We start from the raw sequence: 18,637 nt of genomic DNA, 5'->3' as shown, positions 1-18,637 counted from the left end.
ACAAATAAACGTCCACTTGCTAGTGTCACTCGGTGACAGATATTTTCAGCAGTTCTTAAAAAGTAGCCTAGATCCACCCAAATAAAAAACCATATCAAAAATTAAAATAGGGATTCTTTTCAATTTCCCAGGCAATGCATGTGCTGATAGCAGACTCTGTTGTACTAGCAAATGCTCTAGTTAAAAAAAAAAAAAGGCAGGCTTGGTGGCTCACGCCTGTAATCTCAGCATTTCGGGAGGCTGAGGCGGGTGGATCACTTGAGGTCAGAGCTTCCAGACCAGCCTGGCCAACATGGCAAAACCCCGTCTCCACTAAAAGTACAAAAATTAGCTGGGTGCGATGGTGGGCACCTGTAATCCCAGCTCCTCGGGAGGCTGAGGCAGGAGAATTGCTTGAACCTGGAAGGCAGAGGTTGCAGTGAGCCGAGATCACGTCACTGCACTCCAGCCTGGGTAACAGAGCGAGACTCTGTCTCAAAAAACAAACGAACAAAGAAAACTCTAGTTTTCTTTACTCTAGTAAAAAAAATACTCTGGTACTCTAGTACAAATGCTCTAGTTAAAAAAAAAAAAAAAAAAAAAGCTCAAGTTTTTTTACTTTAGTGAAAAAAGCCATTAGGAATAAGAAGATTCCTGAGTCCTAACTGCAAAAGGTCTTCTGCAAGGCAGATGCAGTCCACATTCAACACACTGCAGATCCTCCACGATTTAGCACATCTAGGGGCTATCATTATATTTTTTGCAATCAAATTGGTGTCAATCAAAAATTTACAAAATCCTCTTCATACACTTCCTCCAATTGCTATCTCAAATGATGGTTTCGAGTGGAAAATGTTGACCCAAATGACATCGTAATCAGTCATTGTGAACCACTTGTCCATGAGTGTCTCTTACTCTGATGAGGATGGCTAATTTCAATAACCTATTTCTGCACCAGGCCTATAAATCAAAACAGGATCTCCACTCATTAGGCATTCTCTATTTTGAGCTAAAACATAAAAATGTTTTTAAAAGGTGCTTGCTTCTCAGTATTCTTTTCCATGAAATACAGTATTTAGACAAAAAAGGGGCATTTCAAAAAAAACCACGCCAGACCTTGGTGACAAGGATGTTCTCCTCGTCCTCAGCTATGGGTTTTAAGGGAATCCCCCACTTACTGTGTGACCAGGAGACGCGCGTGCTTCCCCCGCTTGGACACTTTTATACAGGGGCAACACGCTGTTCTGGTAGATCGTCCACCAGAGATGAAGGAATGCCGCCTGGTGCTGGCTGCTGGGCGCTGAGCCCTGCTCCAACACCGAGCCACTCTGTGGATTGTACTTATAGTTCCAAGGTTTCATGGACCCCAAAAAGTGGACGACCTTTGCACTGGAACCGAATCTGAGAAGGAAACAGAAGGGATTCTGATCTCCACTCAGATGTCATAAAAGACACCCAGAAAGCATCCAACTACCATGGGGCTCCTCAAAGACAGCCTCTGAAGGACTTGTCCCAATGGGTTTCCATTACTGATTATTATTATTGATGATACTACTACTATCAGCATAGTAACCAATATATAATCAATAATACACTACAACTTCCAATGCAGTAATCAATATATGATCAATAATAATAGACTACTACTATCAACATAGTCATCAATATATAATCAATAATAATACACTACTATCAATGCATGTAATCCATATATGATCAATAACAATATATTCTTACTATCAATGTAGTAATCACTATGTAATCAATAATATGCTACTATTATCAACATAGTACTCAATATATAATCAATAATAATCTACCACTAGCAATGTAGTAATCAATATATAGTCGACAATATACTACTACTAGCATAGTAATCAATATATAACCAATAGTAACATACTACTACTATCAATTCAGTAATCAATATGTGATCAATAATAAAATACTATCACTATAGTAATCAATATATAATCAATAATAATATACTAGTACTATCAATGTAGTAATCAATATACGAGCAATAATAGCATACCACTACTATCAAGATAGTAATCAATACATCATCAATAATACTACTCCACTGCTATCAGCATAGTAGTAGTAGTTTCCTTTGCAGTTATTTTGCATAAAGATATATTTTTAAAATCAGTTTTTGCAGTTATTTTATTTTCTATATATGAAAAAACATAATCGTAATCCATTGACATTTTTTCCCAAAATGGGAAAAATAAATCGGTTTGGTAAAAACGTGAAGTACAGCAGCCCAAATCATCACATCCTTAAGATGACAGAGGCAAAAAAAAATAGCTTTGACAGTGGATAATGCAAGCGGCAAGGAAACTGGCTTGTTTTCTGTTTTGCAGGATTCTAAATTTTCCCCTTGCCAACTTTTTTGTTGTTCATCATCACCATCCTCCAGGAGGCTTTTTAAACTTTTCTTTTCTTGGATCACCTCCTCATGAAACATGAATACAAAAGTCACATGACATACCTATGTTCTGTATATTACATCTGTGATTATACATTAAAAAATAACAAGATTTCACTCCCAAGAATCAATCTCTTCCTTAGGGACACCGTGTCCTCTGTAGAGAATGCAGACTCTAGATTATTCATTCCCAAGGTGATTCTCAGATTCTCTATTTTCATTTATAGCCATACCTTCTGGAGCAGTAAATTTCACAGCTTCTGGTCCCCTCACCCCTGACCCTTTTAGGAACCCAAAGAGCTTTGTCCGTATGGATTCTTTCCTTTTTTTTCTCCTGAGCTGAGGGTTGCTCTGTCACCCAGGCTGGAGTGCAGTGGCACGATCTCGGCTCACTGCAAACTCCACCTCCCAGGTTCAAGTGAGCCTCCCTCCGCAGCCTCCCAAGTAGCTGAGACTAGCGGTGTGCGACACCACATTTGGCTAATGTTTTGTTTTATTTTTTCGTAGAGACAGGGTTTCGTCATGTTGACCAGGCTGGTCTCAAACTCCTGAGTTCAAGTGATCCGCCCACCTCGGCCTCCCAAAGGGCTGGAATGACAGGCGTGAGCCACTGTGCCCGGCCATGTCCCTGTGGATTCTCTCTCTCCATATTTACAATAATCGATACTAAAACTGAGAAATTGGAAAGCGTATTTATCAATCACTTTTAAAAAAATCAAACCATTATGCAGTAACATAAATTTTATAATTTTTCATTTAAAAAATTTCTATATTAAAAAAAATCATTGTGAGAAGAGTGCCATCCATTTTCCCAAGAGGCGACAGCTGGTTCCTCCTAGCTCCATCTGTGTTCAGGGTACTACCTTATCACATGCCATGTAGTGTCTGTAAAATCTCAGCATAGACTCATGAGAAAATGGCAGCAAAAAGGGAAAAAAATCGCATCTTCAAATTCTTTTTTTAAAGTAGTTATGACTTTGAAGACACTTGAAAGAGTTGTGGGGTCAGGGTTCCTTGGGCCACACTTTGGGAATCATTGTCGTAGAGCCTTGACCTGCTGTCATTTACAGCAACAAGCAAGCAGGAAACGAGATATGTGTGTGTGTTTCTGTGTGTGTATATACATATATAAAGATGTATATAGATAAATAGATCTATGTATTAATATATAGATAGATGTCTAGATCTAGATAGATGGATCAATGCCTATATAGAGATCTAGATCTAGATAGATAGATCTACATATAGAGAGATCTAGATAGATAGATCTACATATAGAGAGATCTAGATCTAGATACATAGAGATATATAGATCCATGTATATACATAGATATCTAGATAGATCTAGACAGATATACAGATATAGATATATAGATCTATGTATACAGATAGATACCTGGATCTAGATAGATAGATATAGATAGATATCTATATGGATGAAGATCTAAATCTAGATAGATATCTAGATACATAGATATCTAGTTCTAGATAGATAGATATAGGTATCTATATAGTGATGTAGATCTAGATAGATATCTAGATCTAGATAGATAGATAGATAGATAGATAGATAGATAGATAGATATCCAGATCTATCTGGATAGATACATATGATAGATGATATATTAGATAGATAGATAGATAGATAGATAGATAGATAGATAGATATCTAGGTCTAGATAGATAGATAGATATCTAGGTCTAGATAGATAGATAGATATCTAGGTCTAGATAGATAGATAGATATCTAGGTCTAGATAGATAGATAAATATCTACATAGATATATAGATTAGCTAGATCAATGTATATAGACATCTAGATCTAGATATAGATACATATATATAGATATATAGATCTATGTATACAGATAGATATCCAGATCTAAATAGGCAGATATGGATAGATAGATAGATAGATAGATAGATAGATAGATAGATAGATAGATGTCTAGGCCTATATAGATAGATAACTATATAGACAGATATATATCTATATAGATAGACATAGAGATCTAGATAGATAGACACATAGACATAGGTATCTATCTATACAGATAAATAGATATTTAGATCTACCTAGAGAGAGATAGGTAGATAGATAGATAGATAGATAGATAGATAGATAGATAGATAGATATTTTTAAATATGCCGACAGCTGGTATGTCTTCCAGGAGGGTAGGTGGATCGGTAATGGCAGATCCGGCAGGATTCGCCAGGGTGGAGAACTTACTGTTTGAAGGCAGGGCTGTAAGTGTACATCGTGTTACTACTCAAGTTATAGATGAACGGCAGGTGCTTGTGGATGTCTGCGGTCGACCAGTTCCTGAAGAAACTATTCAGTAAGCCTTGGTCCGCCCCTACATAAGCAGCAAACACAAAAGCAGGTTAGTAAAGCATGGCTTGGTCCACTCCAAGAACGCGAGACGTGCCTGAAGCTCTCAGCGTAAACACTTGCCTTCAGGGTTACTAATTCCATGTCTTCTGTCTGCCAGCTGCACACATTCTCTTGGTTCTCAGAAAGGACTGATAACCCAAGCCATTGATAAAAATAAGTGCACATTCCCTCCAAAATTCTCCACCAGGAGCCCCCAGAATGAATGCTAAAATTGCATATGGAGTCCAAAGCACTCCACTGGTCCCCTAATGAATTCTCCCGGGTAGTGACAATGCTTTTCCCAGCATTTTTGCCGGTTTTATTAACTCTTCCCCTTTACCTAGAGGCAATTCTTCACTGCTCCAGTATTTTCTTTTACTTTACAAAAATTCCAGCACATTTCCTCTCTACTGATGCCCGTTTCAACAAATACCCGGCTTCAGGTTGCCTCATTTTAATTCTCCCTATATTCTACCAGGGGTCAGCCAACTACACACTGTGCACGTTTTTATAAATAAAGTTTTACTGGAACACAGCCACGCTCTTTTCTTTTTCTCTGAGACAGGGTCTCACTCTGTCGCCCTGACTGGAGTGCAGTGGTGCAATCATAGCTCACTGTAGCCTTGAACTCCTGAGCTCAGCTGCTGCTCCCAACTCAGCCTCCCAGGGCTTGGTGACTACAGGTGCCAGCATCACATCCAGCTTATTTTTCTATTTTTTGTAGAGATGGGGTCTTGCCATGTTGCCTAGGCTGGTCTTGAACTCCTGGTCCCAAGCCATCTGCCCACCCTGGTCTTGAACTCCTGGCCTCAAGCAATCTGTCCGCCCTGGCCTCCCAAAGTGCTGGGATTACAGGCATGAGCCACCACGGCCAGCCCATGTTCAATGCCAAGTACAGTCATGCAACACATAAAAGTGCTTCAGTCAAAGACAGACCATACATGTGACAGTGGTCCCATAAGATTTTATACTGTATTTTCACTGGACCGTTGTGATGTTTAGATATGTTTAGAACCACAGATACCTCCCATTATGTTACAACTGCCTACAACATTCAGTGCAGTCACGTGCTATATGGGTCTGTAGCCTAGGAGGAATAGGCTCTACCCTCCAGCCTAGGTATACAGTAGGCTATATCATCCAGGTGTGTGTAGACACACTCTAGGATGTTCATACAGTGACAAAATCACTTAACAACACATTTCTCAGACCGCATCCCTGTCGTTAAGCGAGGCGTGACTGTATGGTCAAAGGCTGACTTCGTGTTTCATCTGCAGAGTTCAGTGTGTGCAACAGAGACCACAAGGCGTGCAACTCTGAAAACAGTTACTAACCAGCCCTTTAGAGAAGGATTTGCTCACCTATTTTATATGACTGGGTTGTGGAACTGTTCTTTCTACCCAGCAAGGATATTTCCAATGCTTCTCTCAACTGCGTATTTCCTTATGAGCGTCCTGATCTCTTCCTACCCCCCTGGCTGGCCATATTCTTCAATTCCCACCTCGGTCTTCAAGTGGCCGTTCCCAGATGTGGGGAAACGGGGTGAGGCTGTGATGCGGGTCCAGGCAGCAGTCCCGTTCTCTTCCCTAAGCGTCCGGGCTGCCCTGACTTACCGTCAAAGCTGCCGTGTTCCATGGCGTGCTGCAGCAGGAGTTTATGCGTGTGGAGAGAAGGCTGGAAGACGAACACCCCGCTATTGAAGCAATCCGGCCATCCAGGGTCTGGGGCCGCAGAAAACTCTCCCCTGTCGAACAGCTCATCAACATTGGACAGCACCTGGTGAAGCAAGACACGCAGAACCTGCCGCAATGCTTCCTTCACCAATGCTTCTGTTTTTGAGACAGAGTCTTGCTCTGTCACCCGGGCTGCAGTGCAGTGGTGCAGTCTCGGCTCACTGCAGCCTCCACCTCCCGGGTTCAAGCGATCCCCCCACCTCAGCCTCTTGAGTAGCTGGGATTACAGGCACCTGTTACCATGCCTGGCTAATTTGTGTATTTTTAGTAAAAACGGGGTTTCACCATGTTGGCCAGGCTGGTCTCGAACTCCTGGCCTCAAGCGATCCACCCATCTCAACCTCCCAAAGTGCTGAGATTACAGGCGTGAGCCACTGTGCCCAGCCACAAGTTTTTTCCCTAATGATTCTATTTTGTGTGTGTAAAATACTGTGGTGATAATTCATTCCTGGGGTAGGAACATGTCTTCCGATCCCCGTTCTCTTCAGCAGGGTCTAGCACAGTGCTCGGGGGTATGCTATGTCTGATTATAATAGACTGAACATCTGTGTTAGAAATGGAAACGCACATGACCTCACAGGAATCTACCAGTAAGAGGTGACAGCCTGGCCAGCATGGCGAAACCCAGTCTGTACAGAAATACGAAAATTAACCGGGCATGATGGCGGGTGCCTATAATCGCAGCCACTCGGGAGGTTGAGGTGGGAGAATCACTTGAACCCAGGAGGCGGAGGTTGCAGTGAGCCGAGATCGTGCCATTGCACTCCAGCTTGGGTGACAGAGCGACTGTGTCGCAAAAAAAGAAAAGTTGACAGCCTGCTTGAGGATAGAGATGTGGTCTTGGAGGGTTTCCTATCAAGCAGAGAGTCTTCACTCACCAGAGTGTCTGCATCCAGGAAGACACACTTGCTGTAGTGAGTGAGAGTCCAACAGTGAAGCTTGGTGAGGGTGAGCTCGAGCTCAGGTCTCTTCAGAAAGGCCAGGTGGATGTAGTCTGCACTATCGATTACATTCACTTCAATGACTTCATCGAACACCTTCGAGAGGATGACCCTGGAACAGACATGTGCCAAATAGTAGGACAGCAGGTGAATATTTAGCGTCGAACTACCTCCTCCTTCAAGAGGGTGCTGTTTTGCTGCTCACAAACATGGAATGCAAAGAGAATCCCCACAGCCCTCACTGCGGTCTCCATGTTCAGAGCACATTTCCACGGACGGCTTAGAGCTGTGCACACCGTCCACTTGTGCCCAAAAGCCCATGCATGCTTGAATGCAAATGTCAACGGTGTGAAACCCCACTGGACCAGTAGAATTAATATATTACTTTAGTAATGTACCTGAGCTAAATGACTGAAGCTTCAGAGGTACGTAGAAACCACCACAATTTGTATGACATTTTGAAGTGAATTAAGTATCTTTGAACATGCTTCTTCGATAGCCATTGTTATATTTTTCGATCAACACAAAGCACAATGATTACTCTAAGCTCAATATTTTCATATTCATATATTTAAAGTCATGCAAGGCCTGGCACGGTGGCTTATGCCTGTAATCCCAGCACTTTGGGAGGCCGAGGCAACCGGATCACTTGAGGTCAGGAGTTCAAGATCAGGCTGGCCAGCATGGTGAAACGCCTTCTCTACTAAAAATACAAAAATTAGCCAGGTGTGGTGGCACCTGTAGTCCCAGCTACTGAGGAGGCTGAAACAGGAGAATCACTTGAACCCAGGAGGCACAGGTTGCAGTGAGCTGAGATGGCACCACTGCACTCCAGCCTGGGCGACAGAGCGAGACTCTGTCTCAAAACAAACAAACAAACAAACAAAAACAAAAACAAACAAACAAAAAACTTAAATTAGCCAGGCGTGGTGGTGGCACCTGTAATTCCTGCTACTCAAGAGGCTGAGGCAGGAGAATCGCTTGAACCCAGGAGGCAGAGGTTGCAGTGAACCGAGATGGCACCACTGCACTCCAGCCTGGGCGACAGAGTGGGACTCTGTCTCAAAAAACAAAAAAAATAAAGTCATGCAAGCTGCAACTTCCCTGTCAAAATTCCTGGCTGCCAAATTTATACCTGTTTCTTCAGCTGTACCTTTTGATATTTAGAATTTTTAAATTTCTGTGAAGTAGATTTTGTAGAATGTAATGTGTTCACTGCATTTGTGAAGCGATATATAATTGCATAATTTCTGTGTGTAAACTGAATGCTTGGGCTTTCAATCCAGTATTCATATATAGCAATAAATATTAATATTATGAAAAAGAAATGCATGCATACTTGAAAAATGTGACAAATTGAACAGAACTGTCTTAAGATGCATGCACTTGGGCCATCTCTTAGGAAGACAGTTTCCCTCTGTAAGCTGCAGAGGCAGAGAAATGTAAATGCTGAGCTGGCAGAAACTAACAGATGTCCATAACAATCTCTATCAATTTTTACTTTCTGTATTCAAAACTTACATTGTTAGTTGCATACAAGTTTGAGACTCGAAGCTTGAAAGACTGTCCATTTTATCAAAGTGAAATTTGCTCTGTTCTATTTATTTATTTTTGCTTAAATCTCACTTCATCATAGTCTGGAACATATTGGGATGACAGAAAAATTAAGCAAGTGCTAGAAAAAGGATGGGGGCATATTGAAAGAATACAGGGGGCCAGCTAGGGGAAGCACCCAATTGCCAAAGCTGAAATAATGTAATCAATAACAAAAAACAACAAGCCCAAAATATGAAATAAATATTCATGAGTCTACACTAATGTAAGTTTTCTTTTTGATACAGGGCCTCACTCTGTCACCCAGGCTAGACTTCAGTGGTGCAATCATAGCTCATTGCAGCCTCGAACTCCTGGGCTCAAGTGGTCCTCCTGCCTCAGCCTCCCAAGTAACTGGGACTACAAGTGCACGCCACCGTGCCCAGCTAATTTTTTGTATTTTTTGGTAGAAATGGGGTTTCACGATGTTTACGAAGCTTGTCTCAAACTTCCAGGCTCAAGCAATCTGCCTGACTCAGTCTCACAAAGTGCTGGGATTACAGGCATGAGCCACCATGCCTGACCTAATATAACTATTGAATAAACAAATATGTGAGAAAGAAGGGGCAGGTTTAATTTAGAAGATAATTCCAAGTAATTGAAATAGAAGGAATGAGGGAAGTAGAAAATCACAATTAGGCAAACACTATAGTAACAACTGTTGCAGACAAGACTCACTGATTTTTAGAGAAGAAACAGGCCGTTTGTATAATGTCTATCCCAAGATATTTTCCACTACTAAAAGAAAAAAATAATAATTTTACAGTGGAGAATTCCAACAGACACCACTTAATCTGGGTGATCAAATTTAACATCACCAGGACAGGACATAAAGACATCATGTACTCCGTAACATGACACACTGAAAACTTCCATCAATTCTGATGATTTTTTCGCCAAAAATGCATAACCTCAGTCTAATCATGAGAAAACACTGGACAAAACCAAACTGAAGGCTGGGCACAGTGGCTCATGCCTGTAATCCCAGCACTTTGGGAGGCCTAGGCAGATGGATCGCCTGACGTCAGGAGTTCGAGACCAGCCTGGCCAACAAAGTGAAACCCCCGTCTCTACTAAAAATACAAAAACTAGCCGGGTGCGGTGGCGGGCACCTAATCCCAGCTCCTCTGGAGGCTGAGGCATGAGAATTGCTTGAACCTGGGAGGCAGAGGTTGCAGTGAGCTGAGATCGTGCCACTGCACTCCAGCCTGGGCGACAGAGCAAGACTCTGTCTCAAAAAACAACAACAACAACAACAACAAAAAAAAACAACTGAAAAGCAATCTATAAAACAATTGACCATTACTTAGATTGGATAGTGGAACAGAATCATATCACATGCATCCATTTATTTTCAACATTTTGTTTGTTTGTTTTTAATTAAGCTGCCTCCTACACTACTGTATGTCTGGATTTTATGTTTATTTTCCCATTCAGAAAGCCTATCTTTTTTAAAAGGAATTTTAATCCATTCATGTTTATGATGATCACGGTTATATTTGGATTGAGTCCTGCAGTTTCATTTTATATTATTTTCCCTTTTTTACATATATCAGATTTTCTATTTCTTCAGTTTTCACTCGAGTCCGTGTGAAGAGACCACCAAACAGGCTTTGTGTGAGCAGCATGGCTGTTTATTTCACCCGGGTGCAGGCGGGCTGAGTCCAAAAAGAGAGTCAGCGAAGGGAGATAGGGGTGGGGTCGTTTTATAAGATTTGGGTAGGTCAAGGAAAATTACAGTCAAAGGGGGCTTGTTTCTGGCTGGCAGGGGTGGGGGTCACAAGGTGCTCAGTAGGGGAGCTTTTGAGCCAGGAGAAGGAATTTCACAAGATAATGTCATTAGTTAATGGCAGGAACCGGCCATTTTCACTTCTTTTGTGGTGGAATGTCATCAGTTAAGGCAGGAACTGGCCATCTGGATATGTACATGCAGGTAACAGGGCATATGATGGCTTAGCTTGGGCTCAGAGGCCTGACATCAGTGTAATTCTTTCCCACCGACCTCTGATGGCATGAATCAAGTTTTCTTCAATCCACGCATTTCCCATTAAGGCTCTGAAACTTGTACAAATCTTTTCTAGTTTTCTGGTGGTAACCACCTTTCAACTGTCAGCACACGTATTTAAGCTTATATTTTCTATCAAATATAAAGATAGTCATTATCAGGCCGGGCGCGGTGGCTCACGCTTGTAATCCCAGCACTTTGGGAGGCCGAGGCGGGCGGATCACGAGGTCAGGAGATCGAGACCACGGTGAAACCCCGTCTCTACTAAAAATACAAAAAAATTAGCCGGGCGTGTTGGCGGGCGCCTGTAGTCCCAGCTACTCGGAGAGGCTGAGGCAGGAGAATGGCGTGAACCCGGGAGGCGGAGTTTGCAGTGAGCCGAGACTGCGCCACTGCACTCCAGTCTGGGTGACGGAGCGAGACTCTGTCTCAAAAAAAAAAAAAAAAAAAGATAGTCATTATCTATGTCTTCTTCCCAGACGAAACAAAAACGTGAACATATGCTCATACTCTTTCTTCTCTGCTCTTTCAATTACCTCCCATGTGAAATGTTAATTCCAGATTATTTTCACAACTGTGCACTAACACATTCAGACTTAACTCTGTTTTATACATTTATTTCTTCAGCACTGCTTCCTGTGTGCTCTCTTCTATTTATTATCATTATCATTATTGTTATTATTATTATTTTGAGACAGGGTCTTGCTCTGTCACCCAGGGGGGAGTGCAGTGGTGTAATCATAGCTTACTGCAGCTTCAATCTCCTAGGCTCAAGTGATCCTCCCGCCTCAGCCTCCTGAGTAGCTGGGACTACAGGCATGTGCCACTGCACTCAGCAATTTTTAAAAATTTTTTAGTAGAGATGAGACCCCACTATGTTGTCCAGGCTGGTCTTGAACTCCTGTACTCAAACGATCCTCCCACTTCAGCCTCCCAAAATGCTGTGCTTACAGGCATGAGCCACTGGGCTTGGCTACTCTAGCCTTTCTTGGATTCACATTCCATTTTGCTGGAGTCAATCAACTAACTTTTTCCTCAAAGGTCTTTGAGGGATAAAATTTTTAACGTTTGCAAATTTGAAGTCTTTGTTTTGCTTTCAAATTACGGTACTAAAGCTGAATACAGAACTTTCATTTCAAAGTTACCTTGCACCAGAATTTTGAGACATCAATTGTCTCAACCAGATTGATACACAAAGGCATTTAGGATTTTTCTTCATTTTTGCTGCTCTGAAATTTTACCACTTTGTGTCTACATTTGAGCTTTCTTCATCCACTCTGCTCAATATCTGGAACACTTTCAATCTAAACTTTTTCTCAGAGCTGAAATATAATAGGAGTTACTTCTGTCTTTCTGTCTTTTCTTTTCTTTTCTTTCTTTCTTTTTCTTTCTCTCCTATTTGACAGATATTGAAGCTCTCGGACCTTTTCTCTCTCTTAGCATTTCTCTTGGACTCGATATTTATTTGTAAGATTTCACTGCTCTGTATTTAAGGTAACTATTTCTCTGAAAAAGTACTCTTCCTTCAGCAAATCTCCCTCTGCTTTTGGCCCAGTTATTTATGGAATTTATGGCATCTTCACCACAGTTGCGTAAAGATCTGGGCTGGGAGGAGGGCAAGAGAAACAGCACTCCACCTCACTACAAATGGCGCTGCCATTTATGTCCTTACATCTTTTTGTTCAGCTCTGCTCATTTCCCTAAAATAAACTCCTGGAAGCAGAAGTATGTTTCATGAATACGATTAGTTTAAAGCTATAAACGCAGGCTCCTGGCGTGGTTTCCCTACAAGATCACTCCATAACACGCTTGCACCACACAGCCTGGGGGAGGGGTGATCTCCCACCACCCACACCCCTGGTCATTCACAGTCATTGCTCACTGCTCGTCTTCCACTGCCCTGACCACCGCAGAGCGCCATCCCTCAATTCTCCCTATGACTGCGAAATATATAATAAAAGGTCCTACAAAACCTCAACCCAACCTGCAACACTGAACCTTCCCACGATTTCTGCCATGTTGTTTCTGAATATTTTAAAGTTCCTCTCGAGTAAAGCTTAAGTCTACTTTGATACAGGCAGGCAATAAGTAATAATTACGTGATGGAAAATGCAGTATCCATCGCCTCAAGCATTTATCCTTTGTGTTGCAAGCAACTCAATTATACTCTTTAACAGCATTTTTCTACACCCCCGTCCCCGCCGGCTTTTAAAATAAAACAGGGAACCTGCTGGATGTGCTATGTGCACCTTTGCACTCACTGGTGCATTTTTGGACCTTAATATAGTCAGGCTTTTTTTTTTTTCCTTCTTTTTTTGACAGAGTCTCGCTCTGTCACCAGGCTGGAGTGCAGTGGCGCGATCTGGGCTCACTGCAACCTCTGCCTCCCAGGTTCAAGCAATTCTCCTGCCTCAGCCTCCCGAGTAGCTGGAATTACAGGCGCCACCACGCCGGCTAATGTTTTTTGTATTTTTAGTAAAGACGGGGTTTCACCATGTTGGTCAGGCTGGTCTCAAACTCCTGACCTCAAGTGATCAGCCCACCTCAGTCTCCCAAAGTGCTGGGATTACAGGCATGAGGCACCGCACCCAGCCAGTTGCTCGTGTCCAATACCTATTTTTGTATTTGTCTATCTTTGCTTCTGGCGTGCTAGAGACGAGCCTGTGCAAACCCCTCAAGTGTTTTCAGAGTTCTTTGTATGTGATGGACAGTAAGAACCTCTCCGTTATAATATTGTCAGTGTGGCCCTCCGTTTGTTTTATCTTTAACACATAGCATCTCTGGCACGCAGCAGTTCTGGTGTCCTCTTCCATCTTGTTTAATTTACAACACATTTCCAGCTTTCAGATGAACAAAACATCCACCTGCATCAATATGTGGAGATATTTTTAGTTGTCACAATTGCCAACTCCTGCCGGCATCTGGTGGGCGGAGCCCAGGGACACTGCTCAACACCCTACAGTGCACAGGATGCCCCACCACACAGAATCCTCCAGTCCCGGATAGCAGCAGTGCTGAGAAACTTTCATCGATTTTCTTCTAAGATTTCTCTATGTTCTAAATGTTTACCTCTATATTTATAATCTATGTAGATTTTTATTTATTTATTTTGACAGAGTCTTGCTCTGTCACCCAGGCTGGAGCATGGTGGCACCATCTCAGCTCATTGCAACCTTAATGTCCTGGACTCAAGTGATTCTCCTGCCTCAGCCTCGCCGAGTAGCTGGGATTACAGGTGCCTGTCACCACACCCAGCTAATTTTTTTTTTTTTTTTTTTTTTTTTTGTATTTTTAGTAGAGACGGGGTTTCACCATGTTGGCCAGGCTGGTCTCGAACTCCTGACCTCAAGTGATCCACCTGCTTCAGCCTCCCAAAGTGTTGGGATTACAGGCATGAGCCACCGTGGCCAGCCTGGAATTCTTTTTGTTATATGTTTAGTTTTTATTTTAAAAGGATCTTATCATTGACTCTCTAACATATTAATGTGATGAATGACATTAATAGGTTTTAAAATAATAACCTATCTTTGCTTTCTTAGGGTAAGCACTATTTATTTCTTTACTACAGGGCTAGAGTTGCCTTATTAACATCCTGTATTTGAGGGCTTTCTCAATCCAAATGTAAACACAATCAAACCTGTAAATCAAGTTTGGGTGTCAAGATTGTAGCAGTTTCTTAAAATAAGTGAACATATTCATCTTTTGCTAGGCTCTGTGACAGTTTATGCAGCAGGGAAATTAATTCATCATGGGCAATTTAACAGAACTTCCCTTAAAATTGCCCATACCAGGGCCTTTCTACAAGATAAGCCTTTGGTAACATTTTCAGTTTTTCTCATAGTTATTGTCAAACAAAAGGTTTCTATTTCTTCTGATCACAACAACCAACATCTCACCGATTTCCCTAGAAGGATCAAGCACTTCTTCAATACTCCCAGTGTTATTACTATAAAGGGTTCTATATAGTATTCGCTTTTAAAACTGCCTCCAAATGACTTCTTTCTAATTTCAATTTTGTACATTTATGTTTTCTCAAATAAAAGATTCATTTTTATTTGTTATTTTTATTTTTAGAGAGAGGAGCTCACTCTGTTGCCCAGTCTGGAGTGCAGTGGTGTGATCATAGCTCACTACAGCCTCGAACCTCTGGGCTCAAACGATCCTCCCACCTCAGCCTCCTGAGTAGCTGGGACTACAGGTGCACACCACCACATCTGGCTAACTCTTTTTAGTTTTTGTAGAGATAGGGTCTTGCTATGTCACCCAGGCTGTCTTGTCAAACTCCTGGCCTCATGCAATCCTCCCACCTTGGCCTCCCTGAAGATTTGTTAATCTAATCCTTGAATTTGTTTCTTGTTCCCAATTATTAGTTTTCTCATTTTATCTTTATGAATTTTTTACTGCTGTTTGCTTTTTTAATATTATTTTAAAAATATTTGGGGCTGGGCACGGTGAGTCACACCTGTAATCCCAGCACTTTGGGAGGCCGAGGCGGGCAGATCACTTGAGGTCAGGCGTTCGAGACCAGCCTGGGCAACGTGGTGAAACCTTGTCTTTACTAAAAATACAAAAATTAGCCAGGCATGATGTTGTATGCCTGTAATCCCAGCTACTCGGAAGGCTGAGGCAGGAGAATCACTGGAACCCAGGAGATGGAGGCTGCACTGAGCCAAGATCGTGCCATTGCACTCCAGCTTGGACAACAGAGTGAGACTCTGTCTCAAAAAAATATATATATATATATATGTGTATATATATGTGTGTGTGTGTGTGTATATATATATGTATACATATACATATATGTATATATTTATGTATACATATACATATATGTATATATTTTTTTAAATTTAAATCAGTGAAGAAATTATCCAGGTCAAATATATATATGAAATATTATATATATATAATATATATATTTGAAATTATCCAGTTCAAATATATGTGTATATATATATTTTAAATTTAAATCAGTGAAGAAATTATCCAGTTCAAATATATATATTTTATATGTATATACGTATATATTTGAACATACATATACATATATATTTGAACATCTATAATACATGTATATATAAATATATACATGTATATATACATATATGTATATAAAATATATAGTTGAACATATATACATACATGTATATATAAATATAGACACGTACATGTACACATACATGTATATATAGACACGTACATGTACACATACATGTATATATAATATAGACACATACATGTACACACACGTATATATAAATATAGACACATACATGTATATATAGACACATGCATGTATATATAGACACATACATGTATATAAATATAGACACATACATGTATATATAAATATAGACACATACATGTATATATAGACACATACATGTATACGCATGCATACATGCATATATAAATATATACATATATACACATATATATAGGTATATATACACACATACACACATATGTATATATACACATATACACACATATGTATATATACATATATACACACATATGTATATATATATATTTGAACTGGATAATTTCTTCACTGATTTAAATTTTCTTTCTCGTACCACTGTAGTTGCTGTCTTTGCTTTGTATAGGTAGCACTCACGTTGCAATGATTTTCTGAAATAGTACCTAATTCAAGCTTTCATTTGTACCCGGATTGAGTTATTTAGTTTAAAATTTCCAGTTTAAAACGTCTGAGGACACACTGGTTGGTTTTTTCTTTGTTTGTTCTCTTTTTAGTTTAGCTATTAATGCCTGGATTTATTATTTCATTGTCAAAGAATATGACATTCAATTCCTGCTACATCTACCATATTAAATGCCTCCTCATCCCATTCGTATAAAATCAATTTTCCTAAGTGGTCCATGGTTGATGAAAGAAAAAGATTGTTGCTTACATAATGTATGACATTTAAGAGAAGCCTTATGCTTTATTCATTAGATGCATTTATTTATGTATTTGCTTTATTTGAGAATTAAAGACAAAGGGAACTATAAAAGGAAATTATAAAAAAAAAGACTCCTTGGCTGGGCACCGTGGTTCATGCCTGTAATCCCAGCACTTTGGGAAGCCAAGCCAGGTGGACTGAGTGAGTCCAGGAGTTCAAGATCAGCCTAGGCAACGTGGCGAAACCCTGTCTCTACCAAAAATACAAAAAATAAAAATAAGAATAAAAATAGCCGAGCATGGGGGCACACACTTGTGGTCCCAGCTACTTAGAAGGCTGAGGAGGGAAGATCGCTTGAGCCCGGGAGGGAGAGGTTGCGGTGAGCCGAGATGGTACCACTGCACTCCAGCCTGGGCGACAGAGCGAGACCCTGTCTCAAAAACAAACAAACAAAAAAGAATTGAGTTTTCAGTTTCCATGGTTGGGAGAATGAACTGTAACCAAACCCAGTATTGTTTTTTAAAGTATTGTGAAGCCGATCACACACCTATATCTTCACATGATTCGAAGGTTCGTTACAAATGTCAGATGCCCATCATGATTGCTGGCCATCCAGGCCTGTGAAGAAGGGCAGTCAGTCGTCAGAATAACTCCTAGGACCTCTTGGGGGAGAGGTGACCCTCTTTCTATAGGACCCAGCTGGGCACAAGCCGCATCTCTGAGCCTTACCTGAGCAGGCTGGACACCTGAGGAGTGATCAACACCACCAGCTTCCTCGTCAGCCTGTGTCTCCTCAGTGACTGCCCCAGGACCAGGGCGCCCTGGCAGTAGATGTCACTGGTGGCCAGTGTGACAAAAGCCTGATCAGTCACTGTGAAAATCAACAGAAACACCAGAGTTACACTCCTGAGGAACAGCAGGGGTGACGGGGCCATAGTCACCTCCCCTCCTCTCCCAAGATTCATGGCTTGGGCCAGACATGATGGTTCACACCTGTCATCCCAGCACTTTGGGAGGCTGAGGTGGGTGAATTGCTTGACCTCAGGAGTTTAAGACCAGCCTGGGCAACATGGTGAAACTGTCTCTACGAAAAATACAAAAATTAGCTGGGTGTGGTGGCAGGGCTACAGTTACAGCTACTCAGGAGGCTGAGGTGGGAGGATACTTGAGCCTGGGAGTTTGAGGCTGCAGTGAGCCATGATTGCACCACTGTACTCCAGCCTGGGAGACAGAGTGAGACCTTGTCTCAAAAAAAAAAAAAAAAAAATCACGACTTGCAGTCAATATTCAGTATTCTAATTCGCATACATGCTTCCTTTCATTCTAAACAAAACAAAACACAGGAGGAGTATGAAGGAACCTTAAACAAGGGACAAAGTCAACCCAACTGCTATGCCCATTTCCTGATGCTGCAATGCCATGGCAACTCATAGCTACTATCCTTTATTTTATGTTGTGTTTGACTCTTGAAAACTCACCCAAAGTGTTTAGATCTTAGGTGAAAACAAAAGGCAAAAAAGGGAAGTGATGACTTGATGACCTGAGTTACAGCAAAGATATAACCCAACTCACTCAAAAGAATTGTGCTCTGGGCTAGGTGCAGTGGCTCATGCCTGTAATCCTAGTGCTAGGGTCGAAGAAGGGGGATCATTTGAGCCCAGGAGTTTGAAACCA

At 41.2% G+C, this 18,637-nt stretch overlaps 1 protein-coding gene across 5 annotated transcripts in view; it reads right to left on the bottom strand.

The window, feature by feature from the left end:
- The window catches only part of GYG2 (glycogenin 2), a 53,859-nt gene that overhangs the window by 21,505 nt on the left and 13,717 nt on the right, over positions 1-18,637 (bottom strand). For all 5 annotated transcript variants that reach the window (XM_055267114.2, XM_055267115.2, XM_055267118.2 and 2 more), the window contains exons 3-7: positions 17,693-17,834; positions 7,397-7,571; positions 6,399-6,561; positions 4,642-4,768; positions 1,158-1,380 (exon numbers count right to left, since the gene is read on the bottom strand). In XM_055267114.2, the coding sequence (XP_055123089.2) occupies positions 1,158-1,380; positions 4,642-4,768; positions 6,399-6,561; positions 7,397-7,571; positions 17,693-17,834 (830 nt within the window). The remainder of the gene's footprint in view (positions 1-1,157; positions 1,381-4,641; positions 4,769-6,398; positions 6,562-7,396; positions 7,572-17,692; positions 17,835-18,637) is intronic.

This window comes from Symphalangus syndactylus, chromosome X (genome assembly GCF_028878055.3).
Source record: "Symphalangus syndactylus isolate Jambi chromosome X, NHGRI_mSymSyn1-v2.1_pri, whole genome shotgun sequence".
Taxonomy (NCBI): Eukaryota; Metazoa; Chordata; class Mammalia; order Primates; family Hylobatidae; genus Symphalangus; species Symphalangus syndactylus.
Note: the sequence above shows the minus strand (reverse complement) of the source record. Positions and strands in the feature narration are given on the sequence as shown.